Below are 19,907 nucleotides of genomic sequence, written 5' to 3'. Positions count from 1 at the left end.
TGTACGGAGCCTTCCGCTTCCGGCAGCGACCCTGCATAGCTTCCGGCGCCCGGTGGCAGCCAGATAAGCTGATTGGTGTGGGGTCTGGGTGTTGGACCCCCACCGATCCTGTGGATAGGTCATCAGTATAAAAAACAGCCCCCAACCTGGACAACCCCTTTAAAAGTGTCAGTTTGTCTGTTTTATAAGTTTTCATTAGGATAATTTTTTTTCAATAGGACAGAGGGAGACCGTTTCTTTTCTGACCTTTTAAAGAACTGATCAGTTTTTCTGAGCAATGCAAGTCTACGGCAACAAGATGTGACGGATAGGCATCCTGTTGCGTTATTATATTTGACCTCCATTTTTTTTTTTATGATAACAAACACCAGAACATTTTACTAGATGCTAAAATGTGATATGAACCTAAGCCTAACGGCATATTCAGACGAACGTGTTTTGCGTCTGTGCCAGCCGCGTGGTTTTCACGCGGCTCGCGGACCTAGAGAAGTCTATGGGGCAGTGCAGCGTTAGTCCGCTGCGTAAAACTCGCGACATGTTCTATGTGTCTGCGTTTTTCGCGCATCACGCACCCATTGAAGTCAATGGGTGCGTGAAAATCACGCATGCCCCACGGAAGCACTTCCGTGGGACAAGCGTTATTCGCGCAATAACAGTAAAAGAATGATTGTAAACAGAAAAGAACCACGTGCACAAACATCCAAACGGAGTGTGATAAAGATGGCGGCTGCGCGAAAAGCACGCAGCCGCGCATCCATATGAACAGGGCACATGGAGCTGTCAAGTGCCATTTGCGCACAAAATGCAGCGGTTTTTGCGTGCGAAAAAACGGCACGTTCGTCTGAATCAGCCCTAACTGCTACTATTCAACACAGGTAGGGTGTGGACATATGAGGTAGATGTTGGTTTGGGTTCAAGCAATGTCCCTTTGGCGTCAGTGAATTATCAGAGCACAGGCAGATGTGAAAACGCTTTTAACCCTTCAGACCATATTTTATTTATAGACGCATTTATGCTAAGGTTTCACCACGTCTTCATTTTTTAGTAAAATTTAACTTTTCAAACAAGAAGCCTAAGGACACACAAATGATGCATACGCCTTTTTCAGTTCTGTTGAACAACAGGATCCAGACAGAACCTGGTAATTTTACCATAGAAGTCAATGGCAACGGTATAGGCATCCTATTACAGCCTATTTTAAAGGTATTTTTTTTTTCTAATCTTTCAACTGGATACAAGAATGTGGTGTGAACAGGACCTTAGGCTACATTCCCATGAGTGTGACAGATTTCCGCACGTACAAAATGCGCGCAAATATGTCCGTGTGTTGCGTTATGCATGAGTGTGCTTTGTGTGTGGCATGTGTTTTTCACGCACTCACAAGCATTTTTTAAAAATTTTTTTAATTGATGCATAAAACACGGACAGCACATGGATGTGCATCCATGTGCTGTCCGTGGTTTTCATGCCCCTATTGACTTCAATGGGTGGCTAGATGCGTGAAAACGCACCAATATAGGACATGCAGTGAGTTTCACGCAACAGACTCTTGCTGTGTGGAAACTCATACATGTGTGAATGGCCTCATTAAAATCAATGGGACGTGCATTGTTTCAACTCACGACAGCACACGGACGAGATTGACGTTCGAGTGAATGGGCCCTTAGGCTTCGTTCACATCTGCGTCAGGACTCTGTTCGCGGATTTCGTCAGCTTTCAGTCAGGGGAACTCATGAACGGAACCCTGACTGAAACAAATGGAAACCATATGTATGATTTCAATGGCGACGGATCCAGTGCACATGGCTTCCGGTTGTCACCGTTGTACAAGGGTTCCGTCGTCTTGACGGAATCAATAACGTAGTTGACTGCGCTATTCATTCTGTCAAAACGACGGTACCCTTGCACGACGGTGACAACCGGAAACCATTTGCATTTGATTCTATGGTTTCTGTTTGTTTGTCAGGGTTCCATTTATGGGTTCCCCTGACGGAAAGCTGTGATGGAACCCATGAACGGAACCCTGACGAACAAACAGAAACCATAGAATCAGATGCAGATGTGAAAGAAGCCCAACATGTACAATATTCTAGAATCAGTGATGTGATGTGATGGCAGCTTTGAAGATAAGGATACATCCATCAGAGCAATCATGCTGCGGCAAGATTCCAGGGTGAAACCTTCAGTTTTGAGGTTCTTGTCTGCAGAGTAAAATAAACATTACAGATTATGTAGTGATGTAATTGATTTATCATGAACTGGCCAGTAATCTGTCATTCCTCTGATGGATCCTGTAATATCCAATATGTCTCTAAACAGATAGAGAAAAGCTCCGGATACTACCTTGTCCTGGTGACAATGATGCTATACTACAGGGAAAGTAGAATGGTGAGAATTGATCTCTAAAGCTGATCATGTATTTATATTCAAATTACTCTACAAAACAAATACTTAAAGAGTTTACCACTAGACTTTTACGGCATATCAAGATCTATTTTTATATGGACTTCTATCAGTTATATTGGTCAAGAATATTTTTAAATAATTGGAAAACTTGTCTATCATTCTTATGATTTGCAAACCACTTAAGGCCCTGTTCACACAGAGTTTTTTTTGCAGGCTCGTGGGGAAAAAAAACGCCTTCCGCCTCCCATTGAAATCAATGGGAGGCGATTTTGGTCCTTTTTTGGCGCTGTTTCCAACACTGTTTCCCTGTCAAAAACAGCGCCAAAATGCTAGCCCTTAGGTTACAACTAAATCCAGTAAAACAATCACTTACGTTTGTTCACAACTTTGTTCAGAACAGATTGCAGTTCATCAGCGCTAATTTCCATATCCTATAACAGAAGCAAATTATATAGTGAGTGCTAAGTGTTGTCAATATGCTCTAATGGGGCTCTCCCTTTAAAGCTATTGAGATCATAGAGTGCTGGGTTTCTTGCTCAGGGTCCCCCCCCCCCCCCTTCAGCCTTTATGAGCTTGAATGGAGAACCACCACAAAGGTATGAAGGTTAGAGAAGCTGGACCCACAGCAATCACAGGGGCGACTTAATTCTATTAAGGGGTTGTCCCGATGAAGACAACACCTTTAAAAATGGCATATAAAGTTTTACATTAGTATAATAAAGTGGCTCTACAGGTGGTATTTTGGTGTTTCTTTAAAACCGCCCCATGTCCGTCCGTAGGTTGTTCTCAGTGCAATACCAGCCACAGCCAATGAACAGAAGTGGCGCAGTTTCTGAAAAACCGCAGATCCTTTTTAGTATCTTATTACAATACTATAACCATAGATTATTTTTACATAATAACTATACATGAATGAATTTAGTTTTTTGTAGTTTCTCTTACTTTTCCCCAGAAACATATCTGGAAAAAGGCTGTGGATTTAAAAATTTTTCTTTTTTCGGAACTGCTTTCTTCTATTTTAGGGTATGTGCACACACACTAATTACGTCCGTAATTGACGGACGTATTTCGGCCGCAAGTCCCGGACCGAACACAGTGCAGGGAGCCGGGCTCCTAGCATCATACTTATGTACGATGCTAGGAGTCCCTGCCTCGCTGCAGGACAACTGTCCCGTACTGTAATCATGTTTTCAGTACGAGACAGTTGTCTTGCAGCGAGGCAGGGTCTCCTAGCATCGTACATAAGTATGATGCTAGGAGCCCGGCTCCCTGCACTGTGTTCGGTCCGGGACTTGCGGCCGAAATACGTCCGTCAATTACGGACGTAATTAGTGTGTGTGCACATACCCTTCGAGTAAACAAGTGTTAATACTCACATCTCCTGCAATCTGCTGAAATATGTTCCTGAATTGCTTTTCCTCTTCACTTTCTTTATCAGTGTTACCAGGGGTCTACAGGAAACAGCATAAGATGGGTCAGCGGGCATTATATGGTTAATTTCTGTAAAACCGTGTAAGCTTTTTCCTTCATTCAGCAGCTATATGGGGCTTCATGTGTGGGGAAAAAAAGTTTATGTCTCGGTGGCTTTACACGTAGTGATCATTGCAACTTTGAAAAATTGGAAGATGTAAAGCAAGAAATGCTGCATCATAACCACTTAGGGTATGTTCACACGAGGGCGTCCGTTACGGCTGAAATTACGGGGATGTTTCAGCCTGAAAACATCCCCGTAATTTCAGCCGTACCGGCATGTGCAGGCGCTTGAACGCCGCGTCCATTACGGCCGTAATTAGCGCTGCTATTCATTGGAGTCAATGAATAACGGCTCCAATTACGGCCAAAGAAGTGACAGGTCACTTCTTTGACGCGGGCGTCTATTTACGCGCCGTCATTTGACAGCGGCGCGTAAATATACGCCTCGTGTGAACAGACAAACGTCTGCCCATTGCTTTCAATGGGCAGATGTTTGTCAGCGCTATTGAGGCGCTATTTTCGGGCGTAATTCGGGGCAAAAAAGCCCGAATTACGTCTGTAAATAGGCCGTGTGAACATACCCTGAGTTTATGTGCACACGTAGTGACCAAAAACGTCTGAAAATCCAGAGCTGTTTTCAAGGGAAAACAGACCCTGCTTTTCAGACGTTTTTTGACCAACTCACATTTTTCGCTGCGTTTTTCGCGCCGTTTTCACGGCGTTTTTTACGTCCGTTTTTGGAGCTGTTTTCATTGGAGTCTATGAGAAAACAGCTCCAAAAACGTCCAAAGAAGTGTCCTGCACTTCTTTTGACGAGGCTGTATTTTTACGCGTCGTCGTTTGACAGCTGTCAAACGACGACGCGTAAATGACAGGTCGTCTGCACAGTACGTCGGCAAACCCATTCAGATGAATGGGCAGATGTTTGCCGACGTATTGTAGCCCTATTTTCAGACGTAAAACGAGGCATAATACGCCTCGTTTACGTCTGAAAATAGGTTGTGTGAACCCAGCCTTACATCCATTATGGAAGCGACTTTCCTTGGCCCATGTCATTACAAATGTTTATTAGGTGAAAGGTTCCTAATCTCTAGACATTGAGACATTCTGAGGGCTCAAAACTGCTGACAGATTTGATTTCCGTTATCCTCTGTTCACCAGCGCTGCATCTACTTAATACCGATTTATTATTCTTAGTCAATCAGATATATGTTAAAAATCTATGAAATTATGATGTCTCTATTTTATTTTTATTTGAGGGACTCCTGGGAAGGATAATGGTTTACTTGCCGCTAAGGCCTCATTCACACTTCAGCTTTTTCCTTCAGGGTGCTATCCGTTTTTGTCACGGATGGCACCCTGAACTCATTCATTTCAATGGCCCCATGCACACTTCAGTTATTTAAACGGATCCGTTGTTCCTTTCCGTGCAAAGTAGAGCATGTCCTACTTTGCTCAGTGATTCAGTGACCGTGTGCCTCATAGAAGTCAATGGGTCAGTGAAAAAAAACGGATGGCACACGGAAGGCTTCCGTGTGCCGTCCGTTTTTGACGAATCCATTGCCATAGCAACGGCTGGGTGAGCCAAAGTTCACAGACTCACAGACTACAGTAAACATTCATTCCTGAAGATAGGCTCATATTTTCACTCCAAAACACCCAAAAAACCAAAGTAAGCCAAGCAGAGTAATCTCAAACTGTCCTCTATGCTCTGAAAGCTGCAGAAAACAGCACCAAAAACTTCTTGTAAACTTTCTATGGGTGTTTCCTGGGACATGTGACAGGTTCAAATGAAGTTCACATCCGTTTTTTAAACGGAAAAACGGAAGCCAAACATAAGCAAAACTTCCGTGTAAAACGGAAACACGGAACGGAAACGGAGTGCACACGGAAACAAAAACGGACACACGGATCCGTCAAAAACGGCCGAGAAAACGGTGATGGAAGTGTGGATGAGGCCTAAAGGATTTATCCCATAAATCATGATCATACCAAAAGTCCAGAAATGCTGCTAACAGCTGTTTTTAAGTAATTTGCAGTGTTTAACAAATTTTTTTTTTTTATTTTTTTTTAAATCCCTTTTTACCATTATTTGTTTCTATGTGTCCCTTTTTGTTGTTGTTGTTGTTGTTGTTGCTGCTGCTGCTAATCTGTGCAGCTGGGTGCCCTTAGAAGAATCATTTCCCCCCCCCCTCCTCTGGCAGCTGACAATATAGTTCCTTCTTACTTTCCCTGTAGAAGGAGTCTCCTCATCTATACTGGGTCAGAGAGACAGGTACAGGGTAGAAAGCGATTTCTATTGTCTGCTCTGCAAGGGACAGGAGAGTGACTGAGCATGTGTGTCCACCAGCACTCCGCTCATTTTGTAGACGTCAGGGCCGGACTGAGACAAAAAAAGCAGCCCTGGCACACAAGCCCCAGCAGCCAACACACGCTATCTAAAACCGGCCCTGGCCCTAAGCCCCCCAGTCACAGCGCACATCGTTCCAAAGTGATTTCTGTTGAACGTCAGATTACCGCACTTTTTTATGAGGTGAAAATGCGTTCCCGTGGAGCAGCTAGCTCACAGCTTATGTGCTCAACATTCAGCTTCCCTCCTTCCCCATAGAGCAACATCTACGGGGTGACAGAACGTAATACTTGATTGAGTGATAAGTATATTGCTGAAATCTGCAATAATGTTCTGTAAAAGAGAACTGGTTCAGCCACATAAGTAACTTTCTTATGCAGCAACCTCCTCACTACACTGCCTCCACCCAGCAAGGTTTCCACTCAGACAAGGCCACACTTCAGGATTTGAACCAGGGACCACACAGAAGACACTGCTTAAGCACCAGCCCACCAGTTCAGGTTCATCTCTGAGCTTTCTTAGGGCATGGCCCCAAGTGGCGTATTTCTTCCGCAACTGTCCTCATCAATGCCGCACAGAATCTGCGTTGCAGATTCTGTTGCGGATCTGCCCAAAATGTGCAGTAAATTGATGCGGACTGGCCGCTGCGTATTGAGGTGAAAGTACTTCCCTTCTCTCTATCAGTGCAGGATAGAGAGAAGGGACAGCACTTTCCCTAGTGAAAGTAAAAGAATTTCATACTTACCAGCCGTTGTCTTGGTGACGCGTCCCTCTTTCGGCATACAGCCCGACCTCCCTGGATGACGCGGCAGTCCATGTGACCGCTGCAGCCTGTGATTGGCTGCAGCCGTCACTTAGACTGAAACGTCATCCTGGGAAGCCGGACTGGAGAAAGAAGCAGGGAGTTCTCGGTAAGTATGAACTTCTATTTTTTTTTACAGGTTGATGTATATTGTGATCGGTAGTCACTATCCAGGGTGCAGAAACAGTTACTGCCGATCGCTTAACTCTTTCAGCACCCTGGACAGTGACTATTTACTGACGTCGCCTAGCAACGCTCCCATAATTACGGGTGCACACACGTAGTCACCCGTAATTATGGGTGCACACACGTAGTCACCCGTAATTACGGGAGCCCCATTGACTTCCTCAGTCTGGCTGTAGACCTAGAAATACATAGGTCCAGCCAGAATGAAGAAATGTCATGTTAAAAAACCAATACGCTTCCGCAGCACACATAACATGTACATGACATCTGCGGACTTCATTGCGGAATTTAGAATCTCCATTGAAGTCAATGGAGAACTTCCGCAATGAGTCCGCCACACGTCCGCAACATCCATTGTATGCTGCGGACACCAAATTCCGCACCGCAGCCTATGCTCCGCAGCGGAATTTTCCGCATCGTCTAAACGAACTCTACTAAAAAGCAGTGGAAGGCAATGGAGAAATGGGTCCGCTGCGGATTAACGCTACGGAGTGTCCGCAGCGGAATTCCAGAGCAATTCCGCCACGTGGGGCATTGCCCTTATTGTCCCCATAAGACCAAATGTAAATATCACTTCCAGCAGGAATAAGAACATGTCATCTTTGGAAGAATTTGTTGAAGATCTCTGCTAATAAATTAGAGGTGTGAGGACCATGTGAATTCTATCTCCAGCCTTAAAAGCAGTTAACCCCCAAGCCACTGTGCTGTCATGTTCCAATGTCATCCAAGGTTTTTCTTGTTGAAGGTCTGGTTACCCGTTTTTAAAAGAGGTGAAAAATGCATGCTTGTAAAGCTGCTGCGCAGCTAGCTCACAGCTTGTGTGTTCAAAGTTGCACACAGGAAACCCTTCTGTACAATGTGGGTTCTAACCCCCATGTTGTCCTCCTGGTGACCTTGGGCTGCTCACCCCTTCCCAAAGTGCCACCTATGAAGGGTTGGATTATGATACCTGTTTGAGTGATGAGTATATTGCTGAAATCTGTAATAATCTACTGTATAAATACAGCTGTCTCAAAAGAGACAGCTGCATAAGTAACTTTCTGTACATAATTAACCTTTTTATGCAGCAACAATCTCACTGCACTGCCTCCACACCACCCAGCAAAGTACCACTTTGGACAATCCACACATCAGGATATGAACCAGGGACTGCACAAAAGACACTCACTGTTTAGACACAATTTAATCACCACACCACCAGCTCACATTGGCATCTGAGCTTTCTTATTGTCGCCATAAGACCAAATGTAATCATTACTTCCAGCAGGAATAATAACATGTCATATTTGGAAGAGTTTGTGACCAGCTCAGCAGCAGAGGTAGTTCACTGGTAATGTTCTCTGCTGATAAACTAACAGTGTCAGGGATGTGTTGGTTCTATCCCCAAGATCTCCTCCTTGATTCTCAGTTTTTAAAGTCTTTCACCAGTGCAGGTTCACAAGGCGAGGCATCCTTTTAAAGGAGAAGTGCATTGCCCTGTTGAGCGTCAGCCGCTTGCCAAAATTGTTGAAAAAACGTCAGACGCTCAACAGGGCAACGCACTCCTTTAAAAGGATACCTTGCCTTATGAACATGCACTGGTGAAGGACTTTTAAAACCAAGACACAAGGAGGAGATCCTGGGGATAGAACCAACACACCCCCTAATACTTCTACTTGATCAGAAGAGAACATTACCAGTGCACTACCTCTGTTGCTGAAAGCTGGCCACAAACTCTTCCAAAGATGACATGTTCTTATTCCTGCTGGAAGTTATGATTAAATTTGGTCTTATGGGGACAATAAGAAAGCTAAGATGCCAATGTGAGCTAATGGTGTGGTGATTAAGTGGTGTTTAAACAGTGAGTGTCTTCTGTGCAGTCCCTGGTTCAAATCCTGATGTGTGTATTATACAAAATGGTACTTTGTTGGGTGGTGTAGAGGCAGCGCAGTGAGATTGTTGCTGCATAAGAAGTTAATTATGCAGCTGTCTCTTTTGAGACAGCTGTATTTATATAGTAGATTATTGTAGATTTCAGCAATATACTCATCACTCAAACAGGTATCAGAATCCATCCATAGGTGGCACTTTGGGAAAGGGGGGAGCAGCCCAAGGTCACCAGGATGACAACATGGGGGTTAGAACCCACATTGTATAGAAGTGATTCCTGCACTCAACTCAGATCACGCAAGCTGTGAGCTAGCTGCACGGCAGCTTTACGTGGGTGCATTTTTCACCTCTTTTAAAAATGGGTAATCAGGCCTTCAACAAGAAAAACTTTAGATCACATTGGGGAGGGGGTGGGCAGTATGACAGCATGGTAGCCTGGGGCTTAAGTGCCTAGGTCTGGTTTGCTATGCAGTTAGCCCATGTCCCTATGTTCAAAGCATCCTGTGTGCTGCTTGTGCGGTAGATGGTGGTCTCCTCACTAATAAGAGTCTTGTGCTTGGTGATGTTTTTCCAACAATTTTGGCAGGCGGCTGATGCTCAACATGGCAATGCATTTCTCCTTTAAAAGGATGCCTCGCCTTGTAAACATGCACTGGTGAAAGACTTTAAAAACTGAGAAACAAGGAGGAGATCCTGGGGATAGAACCAACACATCCCTGACACTTCTAGTTTACCAGCAGAGAACATTATCAGTGCAGTACCTCTGCTGCTGAGAGCCAGCCACAAACTCTGCCAAATATGACATGTTCTTATTCCTGCTGGAAGTAATGATTACATTTGGTCTTATGGGGACAATAAGAAAGCTAAGATGCCAATGTGAGCTGGTGGTGTGGTGATTAAGTGGTGTCTAAACAGTGAGTGTCTTCTGTGCAGTCCCTGGTTCATATCCTGATGTGTGGATTGTCCAAAGTGGTATTTTGCTGGGTGGTGTTTATGGTGGTGTGGAGGCAGCGCAGTGAGATTGTTGCTGCATATTAAGGTTAATTATGTACATAAAGTTACTTATACAGCTGCCTCTTTTGACACAGCAGTATTCATATAGTACATTATTACAGATTTTAGCAATATACTCATCACTCAAACAGGTATCATAATCCATCCCTCTATAGGTGGCACTTTGAGAAAGGGGGAGCAGCCCAAGGTCACCAGGAAGACAACATGGGGGTTAGAACCCACGTTGTACAGAAGTGATTCCTGCGCTCAACTTGGATCACGCAAGCTGTGAGTTAGCTGTACGGCAGCATTACAAGGATGCATTTTTCACATCTTTTAAAAATGGGTACTCGGACCTTCAACAAGAAAACTTTAGATCACATTGGGGCGGAGCAGTATGATAGCATGGTGGCTTGGGGCTTAAGTGCCTAGGCCTGGATTGCTAAGAGGTGAAAAATGCATCCTTGTAAAGCTGCCATGCAGCTAGCTCACAGCTTGCGTGATCCAAGTTAAGCACAGCAATTGCTTCCGTACAATGTGGGTTCTAACTCCCTATATTGTCCTCCTGATGACCTTGGGCTGCTCCCCCTTTCCCAAAGTGCCATCTATGGCGTGATGGTTTATGATAATTTGCAATAGTTTACTATATAAATGCAACTGTTTTTAAAAGAGACAGTTGCATAAGTAGCCTTCTTCATATCGGTAACTTTCTTCATATAAGTAACTTTCTTATGCAGCAACAATCTCACTGCACTGCCTCCACACACTACTATAAACACCACACAGTAGAGCTCCCTTTTAGAAAAGGCCACACATCAAGATTTGAACCAGGGTCTGTACAGAAGACACTCACTGTTTAGGGTGCAGCTTAAGCACCAGACCACCAGCTCAGGTTGATCTCTGGGCTTTCTTATTGTTCCCATAAGACCAAATGTAATCGTCACTTCCAGCAGGAATAAGAACATGTCATCTTTGGAAGAATTTGCAGCCAGCTCTTGACACCAGAAGTAGTGCACTGGTAAAGTTCCCTGCTAATAAATTAGGAGTAAGCAACATGTTGGTTCTATTCCTGGGATCTCTTCCTTGAAGGCCTTTCACCAGTACAGTTCCACAAGGCGCAGAATCCTTTTAAAATAGAAATGCATTGCCCTGTTGAGCGTCAGCCGCTTGGCAAAATTGTTGTCAACCTTAACCCCTTCCCTCTTTAGCCACTTTTGACCTTCCTGACAGAGCCTCATTTTTCAAATCTGACATGTGTCACTTTATGTGGTAATAACTCCGGAATGCTTTCACCTATCCAAGCGATTCTGAGATTGTTTTCTCGTGACACATTGCACTTTAAGTTACTGGCAAAATTTGCTCGATATGTTCAGTATTTAATTGTGAAAAACACCAAAAATTAGCGAAAAATTGCAAAAATTAGCATTTTTCTCAATTTAAATGTATCTGCTTGTAAGACAGGCAGTAATACCACACAAAATTGTTGCTAATTAACATCAACCATATGTCTACTTTAGATTGGCATCGTTTTTTGAACATCCTTTTATTTTTCTATGACCTCACAAGGCTTAGAACTTTAGCAGCAATTTCTCACATTTTCAAGAAAATTTCAAAAGGCTATTTTTACAGGGGCCAGTTCAGTTGTGAAGTGGTTTTGAGGGCCTTATATATTAGAAACACCCAAAAAGTCACCCCATTTTAAAAACTTCACCCCTCAAAGTATTCAAAACAGCATTCAGAAAATGTCTTAACCCTTTACACATGTCACAGGAATTAAAGCAAAGTAGAGGTGAAATTGACAAATTTCATATTTTTCTGCAGAAATAAATTTTTAATACAATTTTTTTTATAACACAGAAGGTTTTACCAGAGAAATGCAACTCAATATTTGTTGCCCAGTTTCTGCAGTTTTAGGAAATATCCCACATGTGGCCGTAGCGTGCTACTGGACTGAAGCACCGGCCTCAGAAGCAAAGGAGCACCTAGTGGATTTTGGGGCCTTATTTTTGTTAGAATATATTTTAGGCACCATGTAAGGTTTGAAGGGCTCTTGCAGTGACAAAACAGTAAAAATCCCCCAAAAGTTACCCCATCTGGGAAACTAGACACCTCAAGGAAATTATCTAGGGGTATAGTGAGCATTTTGACCGCACAGGTTTTTTACAGAAATTATTGGAAGTAGGCCGTGAAAATTAAAATCAACATTTCTTCAAAGAAAATGTAGGTTTAGCGATTTTTTTTCTAATTTCCACAAGGACTAAAGGAGAAAAAGCACCACAAAATTTGTAAAGCAATTTCTCCCGAGTAAAACAATACCCGACATGTGGTAATAAACGGTTGTTTGGACACACGGCAGGGCTGAGAAGGGAAAGAGTGCTATTTTGCTTTTGGAGTTCACATTTAGCAGGAATGGTTTGACGAGGCCATGTCACATTTACAAAGCCCCTGAGGGGACAAAACAGTGGAAACCCCCCACAAGTGACCCCATTTTGGAAACTATACCCCTTGAGGAAATTATCTAGGGGTATAGTGAGCATTTTGACCCCACAGGTTTTTTGCAGAAATTTTTGCAAGTAGGCTGTGAAAATGAAAATCTACATTTTTTCAAATAAAATGTAGGTTTAGCTAATTTTTTTTCATTTCCACAAGGACTAAAGGAGAAAAAGCACCATAACATTTGTAAAGAAATTTCTCCCGAGTAAAACAATACCCCACATGTGGTAATAAACGGCTGTTTGGACATACGGCGAGGCTGAGAAGGGAAAGAGCGCCATTTGGCTTTTGGAACTCAAATTTAGCAGGAATGGTTTGCGGAGGCCATGTCGCATTTGCAAAGCCCCTGAGGGGATAAAACAGTGGAAACCCCCACAAGTGACCCCATTTTGGAAACTACACCCATTGAGGAAATTATCTAGGGGTATAGTGAGCGTTTTGACGCAACAGGTTTTTTGCATAAATTATTGGCAGTAGGCCCTGAAAATGCCAATCTAAATTTTTTCAAAGAAAATGTAGGTTTAGCTAATTTTTTATCATTTCCACAAGGACTGAAGGAGAAAAAGCACCGCAAAATTTGTAAAGCAATTTCTCCCGAGTAAAACAATACCCCACATGTGGTAATAAACGGTTGTTTGGAGACACGGCGTGGCTGAGAAGCAAAAGAGCGCTATTTGGCTTTTGGAGTTCACATTTAGCAGGAATGGTTTGCGGAGGCCATGTCACATTTACAAAGCCCCTGAGGGGACAAAACAGTGGAAACCCCCCACAAGTGACCCCATTTTGGAAACTATACCCCTTGAGGAAATTATCTAGGGGTATAGTGAGCATTTTGACCCCACAGGTTTTTTGCAGAAATTTTTGCAAGTAGGCTGTGAAAATGAAAATCTACATTTTTTCAAATAAAATGTAGGTTTAGCTAATTTTTTTTCATTTCCACAAGGACTAAAGGAGAAAAAGCACCATAACATTTGTAAAGAAATTTCTCCCGAGTAAAACAATACCCCACATGTGGTAATAAACGGCTGTTTGGACATACGGCGAGGCTGAGAAGGGAAAGAGCGCCATTTGGCTTTTGGAACTCAAATTTAGCAGGAATGGTTTGCGGAGGCCATGTCGCATTTGCAAAGCCCCTGAGGGGATAAAACAGTGGAAACCCCCACAAGTGACCCCATTTTGGAAACTACACCCATTGAGGAAATTATCTAGGGGTATAGTGAGCGTTTTGACGCAACAGGTTTTTTGCATAAATTATTGGCAGTAGGCCCTGAAAATGCCAATCTAAATTTTTTCAAAGAAAATGTAGGTTTAGCTAATTTTTTATCATTTCCACAAGGACTGAAGGAGAAAAAGCACCGCAAAATTTGTAAAGCAATTTCTCCCGAGTAAAACAATACCCCACATGTGGTAATAAACGGTTGTTTGGAGACACGGCGTGGCTGAGAAGCAAAAGAGCGCTATTTGGCTTTTGGAGTTCACATTTAGCAGGAATGGTTTGCGGAGGCCATGTCACATTTACAAAGCCCCTGAGGGGACAAAACAGTGGAAACCCCCCACAAGTGACCCCATTTTGGAGACTACACCCATTGAGGAAATTATCTAGGGATATAGTGAGCGATTTGACACCACAGTTTTTTTGCAGAAATTATTGGAAGTAGGCCCTGAAAATAATAATCTACATTTTTTCAAAAAAAATGTAGGTTTAGCTAATTTTTTCTCATTTCCAGAAGGTCTGAAGGAGAAAAAGCACCACAAAATTTGTAAAGCAATTTCTCCCGAGTAAAACAATACCCCACATGTGGTAATAAACGGCTGTTTGGACACACGGCAGGGCTTAGAAGGGAAAGAGCACTATTTGGCTTTTTGAGATCACATTTAGCAGGAATGATTTGCGGAGGCCAGGTCACATTTGCAAAGCCCCTGAGGGGACAAAACAATGAAAACCCCCCAAAAAGGGACTCCATTTAGGAAACTACACCTCTTGAGGAATTCATCTAGGGGTGTAGTGAGCATTTTGACCCAACAGATGTTTCATAGAATTTATTAGAATTAGGCAGTGAAAATAAAAACAGTCCTTTTTCTTCAATAAGACGTAGCTTTAGCGCAAATTTTTTCATTTTCTCAACAAATAAAGGAAAAAAAGAACCCAACATTTGTAAAGCAATTTCTCCCGAGTACGGCAATACCCCATATGTGGTCATAAACTGCTGTTTGGGCAAACGGCAGGGCTCAGAAGGGAAGGACCGCCATTTGGAGTTCAGATGTTGCTGGATTGGTTTCTGAGCGCCTGTGGGCCCAAAACAGTGGAAACCCCCCAGAAGTGACCCCATTTTGGAAACTACACCCCTCAATGCATTTACCAAGGGGTGTAGTAAGCATTTTAACCCTGCAGGTGTTTTGTAGAAATTAGTGTTCACTCGATGTTGCAGAGTGAAAATGGGATTTTTTTCCATAGATATGCCAATATGTGGTGCCCGGCTTGTGCCACCATAACAAGACAGCTCTGTAATTATTATGCGGTGTTTCCCGGTTTTAGAAACACCCTACATGTGACCCTAATCTTTTCTCTGGACATATGACAGGGCTCAGAAGTGAAGAGTACCATGCGGAATGGAGGCCTAATTTGGCGATTTACAAAGTATTGGTTCACAATTGCAGAGGCTCAGATGTGAAATAATAAAAAGAAACCCCTGATAAGTGACCCCCACTATGGAAACTGCACCCCTCAAGGCATTTATTAAGGGGTGTAGTGAGCATTTTCACCCCACAGGTCTTTTCCATAAATGAATGCGCTGTGGATGGTGCAAATTAAAAATTTATATTTTTCCCTAGATATGCCATTCAGTGGCAAATATGTCATGCCAAGCTTATGACGCTGGAGACACACACCCCAAAAATTGTTAAAAGGGTTCTCCCGGGTATGACGATGCCATATATGTTGAAGGAAACTGCTGTTTGGGCACGCTGTAGGGTTCAGAGCCGAGGGAGCACCATTTGGCTTTTGGAGAGCGGATTTTGCTTGGTACTATATTTGTTTGAGTATTGCTGGTGTTTTATAATGTGGGGGTACATGTAAGCGGGGCGGAGTATATAAGGGGCATAGTCAGGTGGTATAAAAATAAATAAATAATCCATAGATGTGTGTTACGCTGTGAAGCAATCCTTTCCGCACAGGCCGGTGTCGCACTGATAAATGGTGTCATTTCTTATCCCCCTTTTGGTCCACACTCCGCACCTTTTGCAGTTTGGGGAATTTTGCTGGGAAGTGTTGTCCTGGTATAATACGGGCACCGTCGCTTCCAGCAGATATGTTTGGGCCCTCCCCTTCCTGGTTCCCTAATTTTAGGTCCTTGATAAATCGCCTCTTGAAACAGAAGAAATGTTCCCCTCGGGCACAACTGCATATTTTTTTATTTCCTGACTTATTGGAGCCATAACTAATTTTATTTTTCATAGATGTAGCGGTATGAGGGCTGGTTTGTTGCGGGACGAGCTGTAGTGATTATTGGTACCATGTTGGGGTACATGTGACTTTTTGATCACCTTTTATCCTATTTTTTGGGATGCTAGGTAAACAAAAAAACGCAATTCTGGCACAGCTTTTTTCGTTTTTTTTTATACAGCGTTCACCATGCGTTATAAATTACATGTAAACTTTATTCTGTGGGTCAGTACGATTCCGGCGATACCTAATTTATAGCACTTTTTTCATGTTTTACAACTTTTTTCACAATAAAATTACTTTTGTAAAAAGAATGTATTTTTTCTGTCGCCAAGTTGTGAGAACCATAACTTTTTAATTTTTTTGTCGACGGAGGTGTATGAGGGCTTGTTTTTTGCGGGACGAGCTATAGTTTTTATAGGTACCATTTTTGGATACGTGCGACTTTTTGATCACTTTTTATTGTAATATTTGTAGGGTAAAGTGACCAAAAAACAGAAACTCTGGTAACGTTTTTTACGGGGTTTTTTTACGCTGTTCACTGCGTGCAATAAATAATATGATATTTTGATACCTCAGGTCGTTACGGTCGCGGCGATACCAAATACATATGGTTTATTATTATTTTTCAATAATAAAGGACTTGATAAGAGTAAAAGGGGGATTGTGTTTTATTTGATTACTTGAAACTTTTATTGTTTTCAAACTTTTATTTTTTGCACTTTTTTATACTTTTTTTACACTTTTTCTCAAGTCCATCTAGGGGACTTGAAGGTCCAACGGTCAGATTTTTTTTTTTCTAATACATTGCACTACCTATGTAGTGCAATGTATTAGATCTGTCAGTCATTCACTGACAGCAAGCCGATTAGGCTTCGCCTCCCGGCGGGGCCTAAATCGGCTTCCGTAATGGCAGAGCAGGAGACCATTGTGTCTCCTGTTGCCATAACAGCAGTCGCCAGTCCCGATTGCCTATCAGGGCTGGCGATCTGCTAGTAACCGCTACGATGCAGCAATCGCTTTCGATTGCTGCATCGAAGGGGTTAATGGCAGGGATCGGAGCTAGCTCCGGTTCCTGCCGTTACAGGTGGATGTCAGCTGTACAGTACAGCTGACTTCCACCGCTGATGACGCAGGATCAGCTCCTGACCCGGCGCCATCTTGCCGGCAGCTACGGAAGCCGATCAGGCTCCGCCGCCGGGCGGATCTTGACCGGCTTCGGTGCTAGGCAGACCGGGAGGCCAGTATTAGGCCTCCGGTTGCCATTGCAGCCACCGGAACCCCGGCAATTTCATTGCTGGGGCTCCGATGAGCTGCAAACACCTTAAGTGCAGCGATCGCGTTTGAGCGCTGCACTTAAGGGGTTAATGGCGGGGATCGAAGCTAATTTCGGTCCCCGCCGTTACAGTCGGATGTCAGCTGTAAGATACAGCTGAGATCCGACGATGATGGCACCGACTCAGCTTCTGAGCCGGTGCCAAACATTTGACGTACATGTACGGCATTTTGCGGGAAGTCAATGCTTTCCATGACGTACATGTACGTCAAATGTCGGGAAGGGGTTAAGTACAAGCAGAAAACTCATATAAGTAAAGAGAACGCTGCCTACCACACAAGCTTCGAACCCAGGCACATGGGCGAAATCCAAAGCAAACCTGGCATAATCACTTAAGCGCCAAGCCACTGCATGGTCATGCCCCCAATGTGATCTAAAGTTTCTCTTCATGAAAGTCCGCTCACTTTTTTAAAATATATTTTGTTCTTCCTTTTTTTTTTTTAAAGAGGTGAAAAATATGTTCCCCATGGCGCTGCTGTGCAGCTGGCTCACAGCTTACGTGATCTGAGTTGAGTGCAGGAATCGCTTCTGCACAATGTGGACTCTAACCCCCATGTTGTCCTCCTGGTGACCTTGGGCAGCTTCCCCCTTTCCCGAGTGATGGATTATGATACCTGTTTGAGTGATGAGTATGTTGCTGAAATCTGCAATAATATATATATATATATATGTCTTAAAAGAGACAGCAGTGGCACTGCGCTGCCTCCGCACCACTATAAACACCACCAGCAGAGTTCCGTTTTAGACAAGGCCACACATCAGGATTTGAACACAGAAGACACTCACAGTTTAGACACCACTTAATCACCACACCACATGAATTGTGCTCAGTTTGGTCTCTTATCCCTCTTATTGTCTCCATAAGACCAAATGTAAATGTCACTTCCAGCAGGAATAAGAACATGTCATCTTTGGAAGAATTTGCAGCCAGCTCTTGACTGCAGAGGTAGTACACTAGTAAAGTTCTCTGCTGATGAATTAGATGAGTCAGGAGCATGCGGGTTCTATCCCCAAGATCTCCTCCTAGAAAGCCCTTCACCAGTGCAGGTTTGCAAGGCAAGGCATTAATTTAAAAGAGAAATGCATTGCCCTATTTAGCGCCAGCCGCTTGCCAAAATTGTTGGGAAACCGTTGTCACCTTTAAGCACAAGCAGCTCACTTGTATAAGTAAGGAGACCGCCATCTACCACGGCAAACCCAGGTACATGGGCTAAAACCGTAGTGTTCCTGAACTCAGCACTTCAGGCCCCCCAGTCACAGAGCTCTCATGAGACGATATGGTTGAAAGTCAGGTTACCGCGCTTTTGTTTATGAGGTGAAAAATGTGATCTGGTGGAGCCGTCATCCTGCAGCTTATGTGTTCAGACACAACAGTAATGCCACTATCAACTTATTATTAAAACACCATATCGCCGGCAGCTGAGAAAGATATTCGCAGGACTGGCGTGCATTTTTTAAAATGTATATTTCTTGTTAAAGAATGGCAGAAGGAGACATATCTCCACAGGAGCACTTCTTTAAGGGGTGTAGGAACCTCAATATAAATCAAGTAGAAAAATAAATGACACAATCAAATTACAAAGACGTGATGTTTTTTGTTTTCTTTTTAAAGACTATCTTAACAGAGCAAATAAGAGCAAGAACATTTTTATTATTTTTACATGGAAAGAAAGCCAAACAACAGGAGGCAAGATGATCATTTTAGGCACAACTCCGAGCAGTAAAGCTCATTTAAAGTGATTATGGTCTTGTCCCCCCCCCCCACCCCATCACCTTCATTTATTAACCATTCTTCTCCACACTGTACAGTAGTTTATTCTTCTTATTCCTACTAAAGATATTGCACAAATATTATACAAGAGAACGGGGTCAGTAACATCTAGAGGAGACGAGTAGTTTATTAAAGGGGTTTTTTCACCTTCTGACAACTGATGACCTATCCACCGGATAGGTCATCAGTACATGAACTGTGAGGGTCCAACCCCCCACAGGTCAGCTGCTCCGGTGCCTCCGTGCACTGGACTTAAATGCCGGAAGCAGTTGGCTCCAGACACGGAATAGCGGCCGAGCTTGTACAGCACGACCGCTATGCTATGTACGGAGCCAACGGCTTCCGGCTCTGTACATCGCATTATGCGCTATAACATCATGTGCCCGCAGGCAACTGGAGCGGTCTAACGGTGCAGGGTCCGGGTGCCGGACCCGCAGCGATGATAGACTGATGACCTATCCGGTGGATAGGTCATCAGTTGTCAGAAGGTGGAAAACCCCTTTAACGGATTACGTCTAAATCAAATTTCTGTACCACTTGTTAGAGCCGGGTCACCATAGATAACACATCTGAGAACAGTTTTGAGATCTACACAGATTTTGTTTTTCACAAAGTTTTCTGCTTCAGGGTTTTTAGATCTTTTAGTCAGATGTTTCTATGGTTACTGAAGTACAATTATAAGCATTTCATAAGTTTTTAAATTTTTATTGACAAATACATCAAATTTATGCAAAGACTCAATATTTACAGTGTTGACCCTTCTTTTTCAAGACTTCGGCAATTCGC

At 43.3% G+C, this 19,907-nt stretch overlaps 1 protein-coding gene across 5 annotated transcripts in view; it reads right to left on the bottom strand.

Moving 5' to 3' along the window:
- The window catches only part of CAPN3 (calpain 3), a 123,674-nt gene that overhangs the window by 15,128 nt on the left and 88,639 nt on the right, over positions 1-19,907 (bottom strand). For all 5 annotated transcript variants that reach the window (XM_075843785.1, XM_075843784.1, XM_075843787.1 and 2 more), the window contains 3 exons: positions 3,783-3,857; positions 2,780-2,837; positions 2,137-2,201 (listed from right to left, as the gene is read on the bottom strand). In XM_075843785.1, coding sequence (XP_075699900.1) covers positions 2,137-2,201; positions 2,780-2,837; positions 3,783-3,857 — 198 coding nt within the window. The remainder of the gene's footprint in view (positions 1-2,136; positions 2,202-2,779; positions 2,838-3,782; positions 3,858-19,907) is intronic.

The sequence above is a fragment of the Rhinoderma darwinii genome, chromosome 12 (genome assembly GCF_050947455.1).
Source record: "Rhinoderma darwinii isolate aRhiDar2 chromosome 12, aRhiDar2.hap1, whole genome shotgun sequence".
Taxonomy (NCBI): Eukaryota; Metazoa; Chordata; class Amphibia; order Anura; family Rhinodermatidae; genus Rhinoderma; species Rhinoderma darwinii.
The sequence above is the reverse complement of the archived record's forward strand: the minus strand, read 5'-3'. Positions and strand labels throughout refer to the sequence as shown.